Source organism: Sitophilus oryzae, unplaced genomic scaffold (assembly GCF_002938485.1).
Source record: "Sitophilus oryzae breed Bouriz unplaced genomic scaffold, Soryzae_2.0 scaffold_1716_pilon_pilon, whole genome shotgun sequence".
NCBI classification, from domain to species: Eukaryota; Metazoa; Arthropoda; class Insecta; order Coleoptera; family Curculionidae; genus Sitophilus; species Sitophilus oryzae.
Window position 1 is genome coordinate 532,043 of NW_022146409.1, and position 18,589 is coordinate 550,631.

Sequence of the window (18,589 nt, forward strand, 5' to 3'; positions counted from 1 at the left end):
AGAAGATATAGATAGCACCTCCAAAAATGCAAATTTGAAAGTACCACAAGCGAGTGGAATATCTGCTTTCAGAATTGGTTCCAACGGATGCAAAAATGCATTTCTCCTCGTAAAGAATACTTCGAAAAACAATAGTGTTTAAAAGTTTTCTACCGGTTCTTTTCTACCTCTATATGCAAAATATACAAACAAACTATGTAAAGAATTTATTTACTTTACAAAAGCTGATAAAATGTAGATGATAAGTACTGAAAATCTGATTCCGACTGAAGTTATGGAGAAATCTTACGAGGCTACAGGGTAGTTTATATCAAGAAAACCATCAGCACGGTATTAACAAGAATTTGCTGTGTTTAACTAGTGGGAACTGAAAACACACAGGATAATAAGGTAGCCTCCATAAACGAGGATGCCTAGTACGACAAAAACAATTACCGGACTTACTACTGTATGAATCTTATCTTCCGGTCTGAAATCAAGTATGGAAAAGTGTGTAAAGCTGGCTTTTTATGCGTCCGTTATTGATACGATGGTTCGAGGGCGCTCTAATTGGTTAGGGTTACCAGACGTCCGGATTAATCCGGACATGTCCGGATTTTCACTACGTCCGATTGAGCCCGGGCGGATTTTTCATAAGCGTCCGGATTTTAATGTTCCATTAAGAAATGTCACAATAATGCAAAATAATAAGTATATTAGTTTTAATAAATTTAGTTACTTAAAAAATCGTTGATAAATTCAGCAGTATAAATTCATTGTTTTACTTCGTAAGTTTTAAGTTTTAAGATTTGTAAATGTATTTTTTTCAAACGACACAAAAGTATTAATTTTTGCAACGTGATTGACAACATAAAAAAGTAATTTAACGCCCAGGCATAAAGTAAAGCACTTTTAAGCTTAAGTACAAAAGTATGGCGTACAAAGTGGCGTTTGAAAAAAATAGCATGTTCTATTCACAGTAAAAATGATTTTTTGTGCCCTCGCGTGTATGTCAAACGTCCACTCCACAGCCTCGCCACAAAAAGTATCATTTTTACTCCGAATAAAATAATATACTATTTTTGCCCTTATATCGCTAAAAAATTATGACGTCCGGATTTTTGGGAAGGCTTGCCCGGGGTGGACAAGTATGTCCCGGAGTGGACAAGCCCTATGATTGGACATAGCGCCACTTTTCATCCGTAATTTTTTTACTCCAGCTTACTTGTCTGTCAACGGAGAAAGATTGTACGATAACGGACGTTTTGACACTTTTTTGACAAATTTAATCTAACCCAAATCTAACCTTAATAAAAATATAATAGTACAAGAGCTAGCAACGTCGGGAAAACGAGAACTTTTGCTATGCTCTCCTGACCAAAGTGTGGACTGTCTGGCTGCCGGTAGCCTACTGCGCATCACATCAGTTTAGCGTATCCCATTTTCGTTTTATAGGATTTCTCGTTTATGAATAGAGAAACAATGATGCAATTCTCACATTACTTTGCTACCTTTTTTATGAAACTAAATATGCTACACATGTTTGTCCTAGCCTCCTTAGTTCCTGAAATATAGGGCGAATTTGTGATGCGCAGTAGTGAACGCAACGTCTACCGGTAGCCAGACGGTCCGCACTCTGTTCAGGAGAGCATAGCAAAAGATATATTAAAGAACCAGCTCTCTTAAAATTCTCTCTCGAAAACGTTGCTAGCTAAGTAAAACAGCGAAATCGTTATGGAAATGAAAATATATAATGACACCAATCACAAGCAAATCGTACATCCGATGAACGGAGGCATGAAAATGCAATAAATTTAAAAACTGCGTAATTTTCTAATCAACTGAAGTCTTTAAATTCAACCAATAAAATTAATATCTTATTATCGTATCGTCGGATAACAGATGCGTGAAAATCAAGCTTTATACGATACAGTATGAAATAAATTATTTTTACAGATGAGAATAGGATATAAGTTTATAGAAACTTTAACAATAATTATTTTATTTAATGCAATTAGCAAGTTGTGTTATAAATTACTCATTACCGTTGATGGGTCTTCCAATGGTGTCTCGATCTCGGCTTGACGCAGGAACACATTGCCACGGCACGCCCTCCATAACATCCGTTCGAAAGCGGGAATCCTCTCCCTCAGGATCACTCCGGCGACAAAGCTAATTTTTAAACAGATCTATGTACTTCTTTTATTCGGCAAATTAATTAAAATAACAATAATAAGAATTAACGAATGGACATAGCCAACATTTCATATTCTCTGGTTATTTTGCGGAAAAAATATCGTGTGTGCTTTATTTATTTATTTTTTCGGATGTTTTCGGTTTGTTAATAATAAGAAATCCAAGCAACATTAAATTAGGTTATTAAAAAAACAGTTCATTTCTTTTTTTGAGTAATATCCCTTGCTTTTGAGCCTGATCTGTTATAAGTATTGCAATTTCAGCACAAAGCTTTGGCGATTGTCTACTAAAGCTAACTAATAAAGTAATATTAGAACAAAAATAAAGACATGAATATAATTTCTAGCGACTAAAGCAAAAAGCGACTATTCTAATCCCCACATTAATATATAATTCCCAGGTTTTCCAACCAAAATTTATTATACAAAAATTTCGAATATATATTACAACAATGTGATGAATGTGATGATATTTTGAACTAAAAAACTTATTTTTAGATCGCAATTTTGATGAGCTGTCACTCTAAAGATTTTCAGCTAGAGGCATACGTTCAATTTCAAATGTTATTTTATTTGTACGCCTACGCGCCTACTCTCTCTGGTGCAATTTTGACAGAAGACATATGTCAAAATAGTTTCTTGTTATTTTTTTTTGATAAGTGATATAAGGAAGAAATTTGTGTATAATAAATTTTTGTGCGTACTCTAATAGAGGTATAAATAATCTTAAATTAAACCATAGATAATAAGAGTTCTACTGACCATGGATAGTACTCCTCTGGGTCATAATGCTTCTCTGAAAAACTGTGTCAAGTAAAAAAGGTTAAATTACAATTTGAACTGTCCTATGGACAAGTAGGATTATGTGTTAATGAGCGATGTTGGATTGCTGTTTCTTGTCCATTTTCAAATTTTATTTTGAATTTTCGTAATATTTCGTATTTATTAATATATTTTAATAAAAAAAAACATAAAAAGATATAAAAATATTATATTATGACATGACTTATAGTGATAATGTGACAACTGATAAGTAAATGAATTTGAATATGTATACCGGGTGCGTCTCAAAAGTGGCTCACCCCTATAACTTTTTTATTTTTTCATATAAAAAAACGAGATTTGGTACATTAGTATATGACATAAATTGGGATTGATTGACGTATTCAATTGTTTTCGATCACTTCCTGTTTCACCGGAAATGACTACAACTTTTGATTTTTAAATGGCAACCTCGTTATTTTTTTTTTTACTTTATTCGATAGAAAATGACACTCTGAATCGAATGACATATCATATCGTGGGCGTACAGCGAAAATCCACTAAGTCACATTTTTGGTTGAATTGGATTAAACACACCACTATGTCCAGTTTTTCACGGTCTTTAACATGACGGTTTAATTTTTTTAACGTTTTCATGTTAAAGACCGTGAAAAACTGGACATAGTGGTGTGTTTAATCCAATTCAACCAAAAATGTGACTTAGTGGATTTTCGCTGTACGCCCACGATATGTAAACTTTTGATATATTCGCTCAACAACAAATTGTATTTTAAATTTCAATCTAGAGTGCCATGGCTGTGCTAAAAACACTAATTTTTAATCAAGGAACCTTGGAAAAATAAATTTGATCGATTAATGTTTTTAGTGTCTTGTCCTGGCCGGTTAAAAGACGCCCAAATCGTATTTTCAATCATATCTCAATTTTTTCAAATAGAACGAGGATGGCTCATTAGCATATTTGGAAAAGCATTTTTTACGAATAATTTGATACCACCCAATTGGTATTTCGAGTCAAATTGTCGTTATGAACCGCAGGTTACAATTTCAAATAAACCATATACGAAAATGTCAAAAGTTGGCAAATGATATGCCATTCTATTCAGAGTGTCATTTTCTATCTAATAAAGTAAAAAAATACCGAGAGTGCCACTTCACAAAATCAAAAGTTGTAGTCATTTACTGTGAAACCGGAAGTGACCGAAAACAATTGATTATGTCAACCAATCCTAATTTATGTCATATACTAACATACCAAACCTCGTTGTTTGATCTGAAAAAATAAAAAAGTTATAGGGGTGAGCCACTTTTGAGACGCACCCGGTATAGGTAATTAATTTTCAAAAGACCTAAAATATCAGTAGTCATTTGGATATATGATATAATTTTTAAACTCAAACATCTATTTCAATTTAATACAGTAAAATCTGGGTTTATGGATAGAAAAGGATCTTAATATACACGGAGACCCATATAAATGCACACTACACAAATCTCGTAAACCAGAATAGATATAATGATTATTAAATTAGAGAAAAGTAGCGCCTTCCTGAACCCTAACATGTCATGCTTCAAAATATATAAAAAAAATCGATTACTTCCTAAATATTAAATTTTTTAATTTTTTTCTGACTGAATTATTAATACTAAGAAACACACAAAAGTACTGACAAATTGTTCATATTCCTGAAATGTAATCTATGGCTTTTCGAGAAAGTAATATCGTTACTTAATATAGTAATAGTTATTAACTTACTTAATATAATTAACTGACTAAATGTTTATCCTAAAATCCTTTTAACGTTTATTTGTTTTAGAATGATTCAAAATTAATTTCAAAATGTTACGCCACGTAAATAAATAAGTTTTCTCATATCAAATGTATATTCAGATGACTTTAAAATAAATTGGTTTTAAATGGGCATCGGGTAGTAGAGATTTAGCAAGAAACAAAATCGATATTATAAATTTACTTATTATCGATTTTTAGTCACATTATCAGTATAGTCTGTCTCAACGAGAGGATCCCTGACAGTGACATTTGTGTCTGTCACTTTAATTCTCAGACAAATATAATTTTCTGCCATTTTTAAATGTCGTTGTCGAAATATTCCTTCAAACATTGGACATACTTTACAATATTATTAAAATTTTATCATACAATTGATAGAATATAAACATGCTTTTTTATTTTTCGAAATATCTAAAAAAATAAAATTACTGACGTAAAGTTACAACTGACGTAACAAGAGAAACTTTTTATTCCTTTAACTAGGTACCTATTTTTATATAATTTTTGTTTACAAGAACCCTTTAAGCTCATATATTATTATTTATATTTACAAAACCTTGTATTTATTTTTTTATTATATAAAAACTCGTTAGATATAATATGTATTAGTTGTTATTTTTATAGGCATCATGCAACAATACTGTGGTCATAAGTATTTGGATTAGAAAATGGTCAAGATACATATTAGTAGGTATGTTGATGCATATGAGTATGTTAACGAAATACGAAAATATTCATCATAAAAGTAGTAGCAAATGCTATAAAAATATTGCTTGATTTGCCTTTATGAGAACATTTACATAAAATACATATTTATAAGTATTAACAATAAAATAGTTGTTAGGTACCTATTTACTTGTTGGTATTAACACTAAAACAATATCGCGTATACCGGGTACATCTCAAAAGTGGCTCACCTCTATAACTTTTTTTATTTTTTTCAGATAAAAACACGAGATTTGGTATGTGGCTGTGCTAAAAATACTAATTTTTAATCAAGGAGCCTTGAAAAAATAAATTTCATCATCTAATGTCTTTAATTTCTTGCCCTGGGCGGGGCGGTTAAAAGATGCCCAAATCGTATCTTAAATCATTACTCAATTTTTTCAAATGGAACGAGGGTGGCTCATTAGCATATTTGGAAAAAGTAGTTTTTTTACAAATAATTTGGTACCACACACTTGGTATTTCCAGTCAAATTAATTGTCGCTATGAACCGCATGTTACAATTTCAAATAAACCATAAGCGAAAATGTCAAAAGTTGACATATGATATGTCATTCTATTCAGAATGTCATTTTCTATCGAATAAAGTACAAAAATACCGAGGGTGACATTTAAAAATCAAAAGTTGAAGTAATTTCCGGTGAAACAGGAAGTGACTAAATCAACTAAATACGTCAATCAATCCTAATTTATGTCACATACTAACATACCAAATCTCGTTTTTTACCTGAAAAAATAAAAAAGTTATAGGGGTGGGCTACTTTTAAGACGCACCCTGTATACATAAGAACTAATTGAGAATAGAATTATATTTATATACAATGGAGTTAAAGGACACATAACACAAAGTTCTAGGCCATTTTTACTTTTGTATTTTTACTTCTAATTTTTTTTTAATAATAAAATTAATAATTATTGAAATAAGAAAAAAAATATTTGGCACGAGGCTTCTCCTCTACGTGAAATTTCAAATATTTTAAACATGTGTCTTTTATAATGTAAAGTATTATAAACGTATCAGAAATAAAAAAAAATGTTGAGTAGTTAATTCTTACAACCAGAATTGCGTCATTATCGTAAATAACAACTGCAAAAATAATTAAGGTACGTTTTCGATTAATGTAAACATTGATAAAAAGCCAATTGCTTGTTTTATTGTTGATTTTTGTATAAACTATTTGTTCGCATTACGACTGATTTCATTAAGCACAGTAGTAAGCATCTACTATTTATAAATAATTTAAAGTTGAATATATGTACAGGGTGGGTCAAATTCGACGCTTTTAAATGGAAACACCCTTTTCTATAGCAGATAGACGAAAACTAATATCGGTGTCTGGAGCTCAATTTTCATCAAAAACATGATGGTGAAAACCCTACATCAATATCTGTTACCGTTTCGAAGTTACGGTTAAGTTTTTTCAAGTTTTTCAAAAATGTGCATTTTTAACAAGTCGCTGTAACTTTTTTGCTATGGAAAATTTTGTATTTCTATGAAAACATTTCCAAAGCACCTTTTTACGTAGAATTTAATGATATAAGTATAATTTTTTTAAAATTAATAATTTAAGAGTTATCAACAGAAAAATTGATTTTTTATTTGGGACACCCTCTATATTTTTAATTAACCGAAAAGAATTTAAAATTACCTTTCCAAAAATATAGCACACTTGATATTTTGTTATATTCTCCTTCGAAATACAGAATTTTTAAAAGTTCGCCACTTTTAACTAGTAGGCTTTGGACCCCTTATTGGTGATATGCCCTTAATGGAACTCGAAAACATCTTTTTCCAGCAAGAAGAGGCACCGCCTCAGAATACTAAAGTAATAAAAGTTATCAGCAATTTTTGCAGCTAATTTTAAAAACAATTGTTGAGCTAACCAAGATCCCAGCCGTTGGCCGTCGAGGCCACCTGACTTAGTGCCCATGGATCTAATCCTATGGATATATTTGCGGAAGAATAAAGGTTCCTTATTCTTCCGTATAATCTAGACAAGAATTAGAAATACTTAGCAGTTATGAGAGGGTATCTTTCACCCCCACTGAGTTAATGAATTCCGCGAGAAATGTTCAGAAACTGCCCAGTCTGTCCATAACAGAAGATGGTCGATATAACAGAAGACGGTCGAACACCTGCAGCAAAATCTCTTGTTTTGGTTTGCTATTTATTTTTATTGTCATCAGATATAGTTTAAACGTGTTGATGTTGGTTAAATATATTTTAAATTGTTATAAAATTCTGCATCTCTCATAGCAAATATTATTTTCGTTTTAATTGATGCTCACAGCTAGAAATTTTTTGCATTACAGCCGGTGCCATTCAAAGCCTACTTATTTAAAGTGGGCGAATTTTTGTATACTCTATATCTCGAAGAGGAATCGAGCAAAATATCAAGTGTGTTATATTTTTGGAAAGGTAATTTTAAATTATTTTCAATAAATTAAAAATATACAGGGTGTCTCATATAAAAAATCAAATTTTCTGTTCATAATTCTTAAATTATTAATTTTAAAAAAATTATACTTAAACCATTAAATTCTACGTAAAAAGGTGCTTTGGAAATGTTTTCATAAAAATACAAAATTTTTCATAGCAAAAAAGTTACAGCGATTTGTTAAAAATGCATATTTTTGAAAAACACCCCGTAACTCTGAAACGGTAACAGATATCGATATGCGGTTTTCACCATCATGTTTTTGATAAAAATTGAGCTCCAGACACCGATATTAGTTTTTGTCTATCTCCTATAGAAAAGGGTGTTTCCATTTAAAAGCGTCGAATTTGACCCACCCTGTACACACCACACCGTGAGATGTATTTTTAAATAAAAAGGTGATAAATTAACTTTTTTTCTATATACGTGAATTCACTTACATTCTTCTATATAGACTGGTGGTAGCAAGGCGGCTGCGGCTTCAAGAATAAAGTGCCTGAGAAAGCCCACCATGATGAGGCGAAACGTCGCATAATTAAAAAAAAAAGTTTCCATTTTCAATTAATAAAAAAAAACCTCATACCCAAGACAGGAGAAAAAAAAATATATAAGTTTAAATACAAAATATATATTAAATACTTAATAAATTACTAAACTACTTATTAACACAAGAATTGTTTAATTCTGATTAGGCATTTTGCAGAGCGATAGGAAACAGATAGGCCATTTGTAAAATTTCCTTCTTTTGTTTAAAATATGCCTAGTCTTTTTGCAAAATTCCGAATTATTCGATTCGCCTGTAAGATAAGATATATAAAAGGGAAAGTCAATATTGGCATGACCCTTCTTTATTCAGAAAAAATGACATTTTTTTATAATATGAACCGTACACGTGTTTCTGGCTGTAAGGTGCTATTCAATGCAGTGGATCCCAAATTATAAGATGTATATTTTAGCGATACAAAATACATAAAGGACAAACAGCAGATTATGACAACAATTTGCAACCAACGCAACTTAGACCCAGAATCCCTAAGTCTTAAGTACTACATCCAGGAGGGTGTACTGTATATAGAACCCATAGCCAGGGATAAAAAGAAAAGTGTATATAACGTATTTAACTTACACAACGTTTCGGTCAGGTGTATCAATGACAGTTACTAAGTGTGAACTGATCCGTGATATATCGAAACAAGAGAAAGAGTACATCTGATCCAGGTAACATTCTTGTGAGTGCAGATTATATAGGAGGGATAACATGTCCTCTAAATGCATGACTTAACGAACATAAAAAACATACACATAGAGATGAAATAATGAAGTAGAGTACTGCAGACTACGTGTGGTCCAAGCAGGACAATACACTGTGGTACGATGCTCGGGATGTCCGCAGGACACTTCACTGTAAAACGCGCGAATTAATAACATTTTCAGCTATCCAAGTATGGAAATTTCCACAATCTGTCAATTATTTCTAACACCTACCAAAACTGGTGCTCTCGGTGGATAACTTGATTGGTATGCTTAATTGTACCCAATAACTCTATAACGGGCGAATAAGTTCCTAGTATGTAAGCTCAGTAGTTTTAGGATTTAGATTAGTTCACATTTAATAATGGCCAGTGATTTATCTGACGTGTAAGTTAAATTAGAATTGTGTACTACATTGAAATAAACTTTGACATATTCTGTCTTGTGGCATGTCAGTGACAAAACTGGGGTTCTGGTTCTAGGCTGTACATTGGTGCAAAATATATGCTACTAATCAGAAGTGCCTTCAGAATTGGATTAAGTTATGTCAATCAAATCAGAATTGGATTAAGTTATGTCAATCAATAAATAATGCATATCCAATATTTGTGATATTTCTAAATAAAAAAAACTTAATATAGTTATGTAGCAAGTACCAAATGCAAAAAATGTGTGATTTATAGTTTTGTATCTCTAAATACTGGAACTTTTTTTTTATTTTTCAAATTACCGAGAAGAATATACAATAAAATATAAATATATAAAACAAATTAACCCAACTCTGATTTTATTCATTCGATTGTTATATTTATGACATGCAGGTGATACTTGGTAATAAAACCAATATAATGACCATGTGTATGAGTGAATTGTTGAGTCGAATAGTTATAAATCACAGAATATATATCATTCCAAACAGCAGTATCGAATATTTCCATATACGGGCAAATAGAGATCAAAATAATCAAGTTAATCAGACTTAGTGATGATCTTCCATTTATAAACTTTTTACGTAATTTACATTTTGAAATTCATTTTTTGTCATGATGAAATTCATTAATGTCATGATGAAATTCATTCATGTCATTTTGAAATTCATTCATTCTAAATACAAAACCGAGTAATAGAAACAGGCCAGTCTACAAGTGTTGCTGTTACTCGTCTTGCAATTCGGCTTAAACCGATCAACAAAAGCCGATAAATGGAAACACGCCTTAAAGGCAGAAACATCCAAAGCAGAAAAGCTGTAGAAAACAAAAAACGAATTTTACAACTCCTTCATAAAAAGCATAACTACACGCAGCTCCGAAAGATAGCCATTCAAAGAGAAAATTCACAGAACGCTAACGCTTTTGGAAGAGAGCGGCTGGAAAATCGTAGACGATATTAGAACTCCACAATTAATATGGTATGGACATGTCCAAAGTATGAAAGAGCATCGAATCCCAAAGAACATATTAAATTGGAACTCCCAAGGGAGAAGAACAAGAAGTGGGAAGAACATGCAAGACCTGGAGAGAGAGTACTGACAACGAAGTTTTTTTATTTAGAGGTTTGGAAGTAGATGGATTGGGAGATAGAGAGAGTTGAAAGTTAGGAATATGAATACGGGACACGATGTAGCCTGATAATGTATATACATATACAGGGTTCTACAAATTAGAGGTACGAGCATTGGTATCTCGGTAACCGTAATAGCTACGAACATGGCTAAATTGGGACAAAGTTGCGCCTTTCGGATGTTCACCAAGATGCCATCGAAAAAGTTTAAAAAATTTCCGGGATTGCTGAGTTTTTTGGAAAAACGGATTTTTTTGAGAATTAATTTAATTTTATCCTGTCGTTACTTTTTAGAAAATCAAAAAACTAATTCCCCCTCAAAATCAAAAAACAAATAGTCCTCACCTAAACGAAATCACTAAGTTCTTTATTATAGGAACTATAGGTACCTGAAGCACTGTTGCAGAACCGTGTAGATATAAAATTATTCTACTCCACGAACTTTTTACTCTCGATTCTACTGTTTGGAATGATATATTTAGACCAATGCGATTCTGAATAAATGTTTCCCCTCTTTGTGTATACGTACCCTAGCTGGACGGGGCCGCTTTGCCTCGCGATAGCGTCTTCGCTTATCAGCGCCCTGGTCATAGATTCGGTGGGATTAGTGCCCCCCTCGTGCTGCTCAATAACAACACACAACACATTAGCATCACCCGTGTTGCGCGCGCGCCACCCCACACACACACACACACACACAACAAACTAAAGCTTTCCATTCAGATAACAAATTATACTTATCTAGATCACTTCTTTAACAATTAAACTTAAATATTGACTATATACAGATATTGAAAAAAGTATGTCTAATATCTTCTCGAAAAACTGTAACTAAATTTGTTTTAGTTTCCAATATAACTCTTACTATGCACCCTAAAATTTAGAACACCCTGTACACAGATAGAACAAAAACGTTGTAATATATTATTTTCAGAGGATTAGGCCTGGTGTACATTGAGCATGGACTATGGAGGGTAGATCTAAGGAAAAACACCTCTTATGGGATTTTGTTTGAAAATGTGGTCACCTAAAAAAGGAAAATAAGGGTTAATTGCTAATAAGCAATAAAGAATTAAACGGAACTCAGCGGTTATAAACAATGTGAAGTTAATCGCATATTTATCAATATCTTTTTATTATTTCCTGTTCTAAAACTTTTTGGCGGTCCATTTTAAATATAGAACTTTTGCTACAGCAGCGCCATCTTAATGGTTCCCTCTTTGGTGACCACTTTTCAAAACACGAATTCTCCTTACTTCTACCCTCCATAGCAACGCACACTGATCAGTCGCAAGCGTTAAGACAGGTTTAGGCTCGTTTAGTTAGTTAGGCTACGTTGAGTACTGGATTTTTGTTTTTATAAAATACATAACAATTTTGATTAAAACAGTCTGTCCAAAAAAATCCTATATGGGTATTTCGCCACTGCAAAAAAATCTACAAAATAAAATAGTTATTTTTTGTAAACACTTCTGCGTTAATCCAAACGGAAACGACTGGTCAGAAATTAGGTTTACAGATATAAAAATTTGCCTATCGAACAAAGAAATGGTTAACGTTTCAGAAAGTTTATCTCTTTCCGCCGTCGGAAGCAAAAAAATACAAAGAATAAAGAAAAAACTATTTAAAATATTTAAATTGAACTATTCGAAAACACTTTAGTTTTTTAAAACAGATACGTCTACAAAAACCGTTGACGTTCTGTTAAAATGGCATTACATCCAACTTAAACTTCAAAATTAATAATTACTACCTGATAACAATTACTTAATAAGGTAAAACCAAAAAATCCCAAACTTTCTGTATAACTTTTTAAAATTTTTTCTTTTATTTTTCTTTTAGAGGCTATCGCTTTTTTAATTAGAATTTGGGCGTTATTAAAATTTATTCTGTGCCCTGTGTCCCATGAACGCTGAAAAAAAAACTAAAGTGTTCTCGAATAGTTGAATTTAAATATTTTAAATAGTTTTTTTCTTTATTCTTTGTATTTTTTTTTGCTTCCGACGACGGAAAGAGATAAACTTTCCGAAACGTTAAGCTTATTTTTTTGTTCGTTAGGCAAATTATTATATCTGTAAACCTAACTTCTGACAAGTACCTAGTTTCCGTTTGGATTAACGCAGAAGTGTTTACAAAAAATAACTATTTTATTTTGTAGGTTTTCTTGCAGTGGCGAAATAACCATATAGGATTTTTTGGAGAGATGAATCCACCACATAGGTATAGACGTGTTTTAAAACAGTCTTGTTCTTCCTGTGTGCGTTTATCCTGAGACACATGCGAGACACCCCACGCAGCACACGTCACGTTATGTCATGTCATCACATATCGAGCAGTTCGTGTGCGCATATTAAGACGCAGCACAAGGCAAGCTGAATGCACACTTACACGACCTACGTCAATCAGCGTTTATGACACAGATTTTGCTTCGATTTTCTTAGTCAAAATAAAGGAAGAAAAATTATGGAAGCTATCAGAAGTTATTTTTGTCATGTTTTGGTTGCACATTTCATTTCATCTAATTTCTTTTACAAAACAATTTATTCGTATATACAGGTAGAGCAAAACTTCTGTTTCCCAATCTGCCTCAGAACTTAAACCTTGTAATACATTTTCCGTTATAATTAAATTACTCAAATTTCCTTCGTAGGAAGCAATACAAGTGTGCTTGACAATATGCGCTTAGCCAACCCAGGTTACAAATTTTGTGCATGTTGCTCGTACTGCACTGCGTGGTTTACGTCGCATGTGTCCCAATGTGAGCCTTGCTAAAATGTACAAGATACATGATTTAATCCTTGTTGCTTGTTTAACTAACTACTTATTAATTCAAAAGAAGTTTTGATGGAAACTTTACGTATGAAATTTATTTTTACATGTAACAGGTTTAAAAAATTAGATGTATTTTTTAGTAGTTATATTGTTTCTATAAGTTTACTACTATAGCTTCACTGTTTCATAATGAAATATGAACATAATCGGATTCCCATTTTTAATGCTATTATCTACACCGGGTGCGTCTCAAAAGTGGCTCACCCTTGTAACTTTGTTATTTTTTAAGATAAAAAAAAACAGATTTGGTATATGACATATGGATTTGGTATATGACATAAATTAAGATTGATTGACATATTCAATTGTTTTTTGTCACTTCCTGTTTCACCGGAAATGACTACAACTTTTGATTTTTATATTTTTACTTTATTTGATAGAAAATGACACTCTGAATAGAATGAATGTCCAAATTTTGACATTTTTGCTTAAAAAAATGTCGTGCTTTTTGAAAGAATGTCCAAATTTTGACATTTTTGCAAAAAAATTGTATTTGAAATTTCAATTTTTTGAAATGGAACAAGGGTGGCTCATTAGCATATTTGAAAAACGCATTTTTTACAAATAATTTAGTACCACACACACTTGGTATGTCGAGTCAAATTGTCATTATGAACCGTATGTTACAATTTCAAATAAACCATATGCAAAAATGTCAAAAGTTGACATAATATGATATGTCATTTAATTCAGAGTGTCATTTTATATCAAATAAAGTAAAAAAAATATAGAGGGCGTCATTTAAAAATCAATAGTTGTAGTCATTCTCGGTGAAACAGGAAGTGATCAAAAACAATTGAATAAATATGCCATTCAATCCTAATTTATGTCATATACTAACATTTCAGTTTTTTTATATGAAGAAATTAAAAAAGTTATAGGGGTGGGCCACTTTTGAGACGCTCCCGGTATTCTATCTTGCTAGACTATTACTCGAAACTTGCTTTAAAACTGAAATTTAATTGAAATCTTGAAAACAACTTTTTTTAAATAAAAAATAATTCTCACAATTTTGCAAGTATGTCTTTTTATCCAATGACAAAAATTGTCTTTTGATACAAAATAAATAGATTTTATACAATAACCGATAAACTGACAACTAAAATAATACTCAGTTATTTCTTTTATGTCAGATTTTAATCGATATTTGTAAGTGACCTGTCAAAATTTTGTACCTGAATGGAAAGCAACTCGTGTACTAAGACAAGAGTGAACAGTGTACAACAACAAAACGTCAACATATATATGTTTGTAATTTGTACAAACTAGAAAAATATAAATCATGAGTCTAATAATTAAAATACTTCAAATTAGACACCGTAATGATTAACAAAATAAAATTCATTATGTACCTCTTGAAAAATTAGTATGTAGTTTTACACATAGAAATAAAATTGTCATGTAAAAATCTTAGGGCCTGTTCTATTAAAAATAAAGAGTTGACGTAGACAAACATCAGAGTTTCCATAATATTATGTTAGCTGGTCGCAAACCCTTCAAAAAATTTTTCTTCATTTTATTCTTTTAAGGACAATTTTTTTATTATAAGCTCTTTATTACTCTGCTACTACAGAATAGTATGACGCATGTATGTTAACTCTGCTGTATGTCATAATATACAGAGCGTTTCAAAAAAAATTAAAATTTTTTAAAAGGTGATTCCGTGGTAAAAGTATAGGTTAGTGTGTGGTATAAAAGTTGAGTGAAAAACCAACCATTAAGGAGAGTTCAATGTGAGGTCTACTCTTAGTTAAAAGATAAATATAAACAGTAGAGATAATAAGCAGAATAAAGCTTCATTTAGAATCTCCCAATTAGTAGAATAAATTAGTGGTTTCAATTACACTTTATACTTTTTAGTTTACGATCATTCACAATGTCTAAAAACACAATTAAAATTAATAAAATATCTTAGCAACAGCTTGCGGTAGTCTGTTGTATCCATAGAGAACGCATAATATTTAGCTTATTAAACAATAAACTTTTGATTTCTAACCAAAATTTTTCTTGACGGGTGATAATCATAGGCCAAAATGACATTCCTCGCAAATTTTGAAGTAGAATTAGTGGAAAAGTCAAAAGTTTGTTAACTTTTTCCAGTAAGTGAAAATTACTACCACTAATTATAACGTTCTGAATACTTACGTTGAATGCAAAAATTACCTGAATGCATTATTAACTGAATGCCTAAATTAGGTGAACAAACTTCTACGGCTAATTGAAACTACTAATTTATTCTACTGATTTCTAGGTTCTGAATGAAGCTTTAGTTTACGATCATTCACAATGTCTTAAAAAACAAAATTAAAATTAATAGAATATCCTAGCAACAGCTTGCGGTAGTCAGTTGTACCCTGGTTGTATCCATAGAGAAAGCCTAATATTTAGCTTATAAAACAATAAATTTTTGTTTTGTAACCACAATTTCTCTTGACGAATGATAATAATCAAAAGCCAAAATGACATTCCTCGCCAATTTTTAAGTGTACTTAGTGGAAAAGTTAAAAGATTGTTAACTTTTTCCACTAACTGAAGATTACTACCAGTAATTCTGACGTTGTAAATGTTTACATTGATAGTGGAGGCACACACATCTGCGCTAATGGAAACCACTAATTTATTCCACTGCTTTTGAGGTTGTGAATGAAGCTTAATGTCATTTTGGCGATTTTGGTCTTTGATTATCATCCGTCAAGAGAAATTGTGGTTAGAAACCAAAAGTTGATTGTTTCATAAGCTAAATATTAGGAATTCTCTATGGATACAACTGATTACCGCAAACTGTTGCTAGGATATTGTATTTTTTCAATTCGTTAAAAGGAAAATATAAAAACAATAACATGTTTTTCTATCATCAAAAGTATTTTTTAAAGTATTCTGTTCTTGAGTTACTATTTACTACTTCAAAATACATTTAAGCTTTATATTTAAGCATTATTTTTACCTATAATATACATATAAGCATGTATTATTATGAATTGCCACTGTTACCAAAATTCGGCTCATTTTGTCAAAAGTAGAAAGCATTAATAAATATGTTGACGTTTTGTTTTTAACTGACTGTATTTACTCTATCTGTTTTATTTCAGATTCTAGAAGTACTTGTACTAATTTGCATTCATAACTATTTAGAGCATTCAACAATATTTTAGTAATTAAGTACATATCCTAAATATTGTTTAAAAAATATATTTTGAAAATCGTACGAAAATGGCGTCACGGAGAGCGTTGCAATAAATATCTCAGTTCTAACTACATTATATCTGTTGCTAAACTTGACTGTGACAGCTACTTGAAATATCATCAGTTGTTACTGTCATGAACTTCACCTACAGATAGGCAGAGATGGGCAAACATCCGGTATATGGAAATGTCGGTAAATACCAGATGTTTTGGATCCGGTATACAGGGTGGTGACAATTTCGATGCTCAACATTGGCATCTCAGAAACTACGAGAGATACGAAGTCGGTTAAATGGGACAAAAGTTGCGTAATTAGACGTTTGACACACACCTATAAAGAAAACCCCGGTATCTTGATTAGTTTCGGATTTATGTCAAAAAAATGAAAATAATACGTTTATTTTAAATGACAATATCTTTGAAACTATTGTATTTATTGCAACGTAAGTTGGTAGTTTTATATTTTTGACCTCGACCAGTTAAATGCCGTTTTCAGAACATTTCTAAGCCTTCTAGATTTCGCACAACAACAGCCAAGTTTTTGTTTTCTTATGACCACCATTTTGAATTTTTACACTATTAGATAGAGCGAAAAAAGGTCTATACGGTGGTATGTAATTTTTATTCATTATTATGTAAATTCACTAAAAAAATAGATTTTTTAAAAATTCGCCTAAGATCAAGTCTGCCTTGGAAATCCAATTGACTCTTTATATGTTAGCAAGTTATTTTTTGTTTATTCTATTAAGTGTCAAATCTGGACGCACAAAAATTGTATAGTAGAGTTCAATACAGGTCAATAAAATGATTGAAAACTTTGCATTAAAATGACTATCTCATATCCTTTGAACTTTGTTCAGAGGATATCACCAAATCAGAATATTTGTGGTCTTAGTTTTTCTAATTAAATGACGATTTTCTTTTGCATAATAATGCCATTTTTTTTTCTTTTAAATGTACCAGAATTTGTAAATAAAGACTCATCCGTCCATAATATTTTTCTATAAAAAAGGGGGCTTTCTTGAACACTTTCCCGAAACCATTTGCAAAATTGTAATCTTCTCTTGTGATCACCAGCATGTAAAAAAAATGTAATTTAGTACACATTTAAATTTTGATATTTATGTTTTTTGATAATTTTCCCTGCATAAGAATCGCTTATACAACACTTGTGACTTATTTTACAGCTAGAAGTTTCCGGACTTATTTCAATCTGAGCTGTTATATTAATATCATTAAGCCTTTTAAAATATTGCCCTCTTGTTTTTAAAGCTACCAGCAACTGCTAAATTTCGTTGCGAAAATAGTACCACAGATTAGGTATCCTATAAGTATACAGATAAAAATCTTATCCCTAATTCGTGGTACGAAAATTGTTTTTTATGACGATGTGCAAACGAGTCAAATTTCCTGTGCGCAAAAATAAACTCGCGTAAAATAACAATAATCAGCGTAATAGAGAGATATCGCTAAACCGAATAGCGTGCATGGACGTTAATAAGGCCAGGTGTTATTTCCTTTACGTGAGGTGGTATTAACTCTCTTCATTTATAGTTATCGGATTGGAAAGAATTCTGATCGCGTCGCGTCCGCTATTTAAACTTAACCTAACTTTGAATTTAAAACTTTGAAATTGTTTTGTTTACTAGGTATTTTAAAACTAAAGGGCTAAAGTGCTTATTTCCAGTGCTTTATTGTTCAACGTCTGCCAGTGGGTTTAGGGCAACAAGCAACACATTCTTTTAGAAGGGCTAAGTCGTCATCTGCTGTAAACCTAAGACTCTTTATAGGTTCTTTAGTATTGGAAGAGGTGGAATCCATGGTATAAAGAATACAAGGTATGATCGATAGCG

The 18,589-nt window shown here is 31.5% G+C and overlaps 1 protein-coding gene across 5 annotated transcripts in view; it reads right to left on the reverse strand.

Annotated features, from left to right (window-relative positions):
• LOC115881326 (V-type proton ATPase 116 kDa subunit a) overlaps nt 1-18,589 on the reverse strand; it is an 86,300-nt gene that overhangs the window by 18,545 nt on the left and 49,166 nt on the right. For 3 of the 5 annotated variants that reach the window (XM_030898762.1, XM_030898765.1, XM_030898764.1), the window contains exon 5: nt 2,025-2,151. In XM_030898762.1, coding sequence (XP_030754622.1) covers nt 2,025-2,151 — 127 coding nt within the window. Of the gene's footprint in view, nt 1-2,024; nt 2,152-2,936; nt 2,979-11,250; nt 11,343-18,589 lie in introns of all 5 variants that reach the window. The other 2 variants (XM_030898761.1, XM_030898763.1) reach the window with 2 other exon arrangements.